Source organism: Pieris rapae, chromosome 5 (genome assembly GCF_905147795.1).
Source record: "Pieris rapae chromosome 5, ilPieRapa1.1, whole genome shotgun sequence".
Classification (NCBI taxonomy): domain Eukaryota; kingdom Metazoa; phylum Arthropoda; class Insecta; order Lepidoptera; family Pieridae; genus Pieris; species Pieris rapae.
Window position 1 is genome coordinate 8,831,298 of NC_059513.1, and position 4,248 is coordinate 8,835,545.

Consider the following 4,248-nt stretch of genomic DNA (forward strand, 5'->3'; position numbering starts at 1 on the left):
CCATCGCCGATTGGTCCTTGGCCTTCATTTTAGGAATGTTTGTCCCATCAGCCATGCGTTCTTTGGGCAATGTGCCCCATTATAAGGTTTAAATTTACACAACTACTATACTATTATTTACTATACAACAAGACCAGCGTTGGCAGTAGTTAGGAGTGCAATTTGTTAACGAATCCCGGCTTCAATAGTGCCATTTTTATTGTACGACCTATAAACGCGACCATCGTAAGAGAAAGCCTGCAGGAATAAGCATATCTTAAAACTACTAATATAATACTTAAGGCTGATAATATACTCGTGCTCATGTGTTTATAATGAATGTAGCAGAAATGTCTAAATGTACAAGATTGTTCTGGAAATAATTATGAAAACTATGATTTTATGTGACCTCTAGACAAAACTTAAAAGTGTGTGGTGTTTATATTTTAAATATAAATTGCATTATGTTATTTGAGTGCCATTTAGATTTTGCAAATTTCTCCTCACTGGTTTTGTGCATATATTAGCGCGAATACTGAATATGTTCCTCTGATGACCTAAAAATAACAAAAACTGGGTAAATTATATAATTTGTAATGTATTATTAAATGCCTTATAATTAAAAATACTAACATATATAAATTTGAATAGAATGAAATGGGCATTTCAATTATAACTCTAGTTAAGAAGAGGTTATCAAATTTGTCTTAATGAGGTTACCTTTTGATGAAACTCTCTAGTTTCTAGAAGTTTCTAAATGTGTATACAAAATCTCACCTGAAGAAACGTTACGTAAGTTAGCTCAAACATTTTAAAGGCTTTTATAACCAGGGGCCGTTGAGCTAGCGTACAAGCTATGGAGACTATTTTGCCGAGGTTCTGCCCTTTGTATCTTGCCGGACAGAGATGCCAGCCACAATAAAATATTGCATCTGGTAATAATGATGCCTAAAACAATGAATTGGATTGAATTTGTTAAGTAAATGGAACAAAACAGTGTGAGAGTGTCTTACAAAACTGACTTATAGTTCATACCTGATAGGTAATTTCGCCAGCATTACATAAAAACAGACCAAGCAAAAGGAATAAAGCTGCCACAAATGAAATTATCCTCAAACTAGCAAATAATGTTAGATTCTCTGAAAGCTATTTAATAAAATTAATGGAGTATAGTTTATGGTATTGCTTTTTTCTATTATCGAGATCGTATAATGAGGACTTAATCACATTAAGATCTGAGGACAGCTAAAATGGCGGTTCGTTTATATATTCATTTTATAAACAATTACTAATACTATATTACGATATATTTGTTGCAGTAATCAACTGATCTGATGTGTGAATTTAGAAAGATTCTTATATGAAGGCTATATGTAGGTAAGTTATATGATAATAATACAAGAAAATGTTTAGATTTTGTAAAAAAATTACTATATTGAACTAGCTTTCCGCTATTTTGTAACTGAACCGTAGCTCTTTGTAAAGCGATAAGGAATCATACAAATAATTATTTCACGTTTATATTTTCAACAAGTAAGAAGATATAATACAAAAGGAAAGAAAGAAAATTTTTCTTAAACGTCTATATAAAATTATAATATATAAAGGATCTCTTACTGCAAATAGTAACATAAGAGAGACTGCCGCCACAGAACTCTGACACAACTGAAAAGCCATTGCGGTTCCAAATACCTTGTCAATTACTTTCGATAGTCTGTAAAAAAATATGTAGTAAATAGTAATATAATATATAAAATAATAAAATGTTCGCTAGTCTAATGTAAATATAGTATATTAAATAATAATAGTGCGGGCAGGTGTTCGACTAAATTTTAGCGTAACTGTTGTTTTCGTCTGAGTTGCACAGAGAGCTATAAATCCACTTGCTAAAAAATGGGAGTAAATTGTCCAAGGTAAACTCAACGTCAATGCTACAAGTTACCGCACATTGTGTATAATACATATTCTTAGCTCTTTACATATTAGGCACTGTAAAATTCCGTGAAACTACACCATGCCCCAGGACCCTTAGAGCAGTGCAGTCTTCACCACGATTCAACATGCTATAAAAACTATACAAAATTGTAAATTTAAACAAAATACTACATAAATGAATATTATAATTAATCATAAACTCTTTTATTTAATAATAATAAAGCTAAACAGTATACAAGTGTTACATTTTAAATTACCTAAGAAGCTCCTTATGCATAGTAATGCCTTCTATAACACCATTCGTAAGCCTCTCCCCTGCCATTTTATAATTGCCCATTTCACAAATCTTTTCAACGTCTTCTCTCAGATCTTCAAAGTAATGTCTCAAAGTTATAAACTTGTATTTTAATATGATTAAGTTGGATATGGCAAACCCATCAACAATTATCATACTTAATAACATTACATATAAGATAACTGTGTTAAATATTCGGATGAATGTTGCCAGCCCAGAATCATTGTTATAGCTTGGGTAATATGTTATTACGGTCACAAAATGCGAACCTAAAAAAGTATTTGTTGAAGCATTATTTAAGCTATTAATGCTTTATAAAATCCAACGAATTTATACTACCGGAATAAGCTTTCTTGAGTCCTTCAAGAACAAAAAAAGCGGCTGAACTATAAACAATAATAAAATATGTCAAAACGTTCATCTTTAGAAACCGATATCTCTCCCTCAGCGATGATTCCTTCTCGTACCGCTCGCAAACACATACCATATCAGACATGTGCTGTTTGATGATTTTTTTATTGTAAATTATCGAGAATATCTTTATCAATAATATCGAATGGCTCACAGAAAGTGTAATCGAATCTCGTCTCTCATCTTCCGGAAAGTCACCCATAAAAGCTGCCATTATTTCCAGTAAAGTCATAAAACAATATGCAAAAAATAAAATCGAAGAGAGTGTTCTGTAATATATACTAGAATCATCTCCTATCTCGGCGTTTTCGTACCAAAAATTCCCCGTGCCGACGAGGAAAATTCTCTTACAAAATGTTTTCAATATGTAATAATTCTTCATTGTATATACAAGATGGTTTTCTTTGAGTAGAAGTGGAACACTACATTTTTGTAACAACAACTTTAGTTATATAAAGAGAAATTGTTTATAAAATTATATAGTTTCTTCTTGAAGTTTCAATTATACAATAATGACGTGGAGCAGTTAAATTGTTTCTTTTTACTTTTCTATTTGGGTTCAATAACTTATAGCTTTAATATTTCTGAGTTAAATTCTTTTATAACTAATGTCAAACTCAAACTCAAAATAATTTTATTTATTAACAGATAAGATGGGAAAATGATTCCAAATTTACATTTACTACCGGTTCGCAAGTCAATAAGTGGGCAAAAAGAACTGCGAAGAAATGCTCCGCCACTCTTTTTAATCGCTAACTTTTCAGTCATACAAAATGATTGAACTGGAGCAAATCTGTGCCAAGGATTAGGATCATTTAAATATTCGTTAAACTTATACAAAGCTTTATTGATTAATTTATGTTTAACGAGAGCTTTGAATTTATTCAGAAATATTTATTTAATTGCGCTGGAGAGTTTGTTGTAAAAACGAATACAATTTATATATAAGAAGTGGTTTCACTTCTGGAACCCGGTTCGTACTTATTTCAAATATGACTTTGCCGTTTGAGCTGGTGGTTTTTTCTCCGTATAATTCAACCCTAAATATATGAGTCCTTTAAAAGTTTTCTAATTTGTGTAATAGCTCGTAATGATATCAAGCTGTGAAACTACAGCGCGAATAACTGAATGTTTTATTAGCGGCACGGGCCACGGTAAAACACACTAGTTTAGCAAATAGTACTTTTATCAAGTTAAATTACTTTTGGCCCCGTTGAAAGAGGAAAGTTCTGTAGCTATAGCTCACTGTTGTAGTAGCTATTTGGATTATTTATTATTGTTTTAATATTGCTAATGATACCAAGTTGAAATAGTTTTATTTAAAGTTGCCAGCGCGTATTATTAATAATAAGCTCTAGGCACCAGTAAGATCTTCCAAATTGCAGTATATGTCATGTATCAATTTTTAAGCTATACTTAGTTTCTGTAGCGAATAAGTAATATTACAAAGTACACAATTTGTCTCTCTTCAAGAGCGCAGTTGGACTGTGGCCAATCCTCGAACCACGACGGACCAATACACTTGCAATGCTCTCTAAACAATTTCTGTGAAAGGATTCCAATTACGTGTTCACTTCCTTCAATGTTTAGTATTTACTGAAGACATTGCATTGTTGTCTTTTTATGCT

At 31.7% G+C, this 4,248-nt stretch overlaps 1 protein-coding gene across 1 annotated transcript; it reads right to left on the minus strand.

Moving 5' to 3' along the window:
- Positions 1 to 482: 482 nt before the first annotated feature.
- LOC111002276 lies at positions 483 to 3,002 on the minus strand. The gene is made up of 6 exons (XM_045628368.1): positions 2,549 to 3,002; positions 2,172 to 2,478; positions 1,597 to 1,693; positions 1,015 to 1,125; positions 757 to 927; positions 483 to 536 (listed from the first exon to the last, which is right to left on the minus strand). Exons 1-6 carry the CDS (start codon positions 3,000 to 3,002, stop codon positions 483 to 485), a joined length of 1,194 nt encoding a protein of 397 aa, XP_045484324.1.
- Positions 3,003 to 4,248: the final 1,246 nt, after the last annotated feature.

Bases quoted from the DNA above. Each gene is read 5' to 3' on its own strand.
- LOC111002276 (XM_045628368.1), bottom strand. From the start codon at position 3,002: ATGAAGAATTATTACATATTGAAAACATTTTGTAAGAGAATTTTCCTC. The intron at 2,479-2,548 runs GTAGTATAAATT...ATACTTTTTTAG, and splicing joins ACTCAAGAAAGCTTATTCCG to GTTCGCATTTTGTGACCGTA. The intron at 928-1,014 runs GTATGAACTATA...TCATTGTTTTAG, and splicing joins CTGGCGAAATTACCTATCAG to GCATCATTATTACCAGATGC.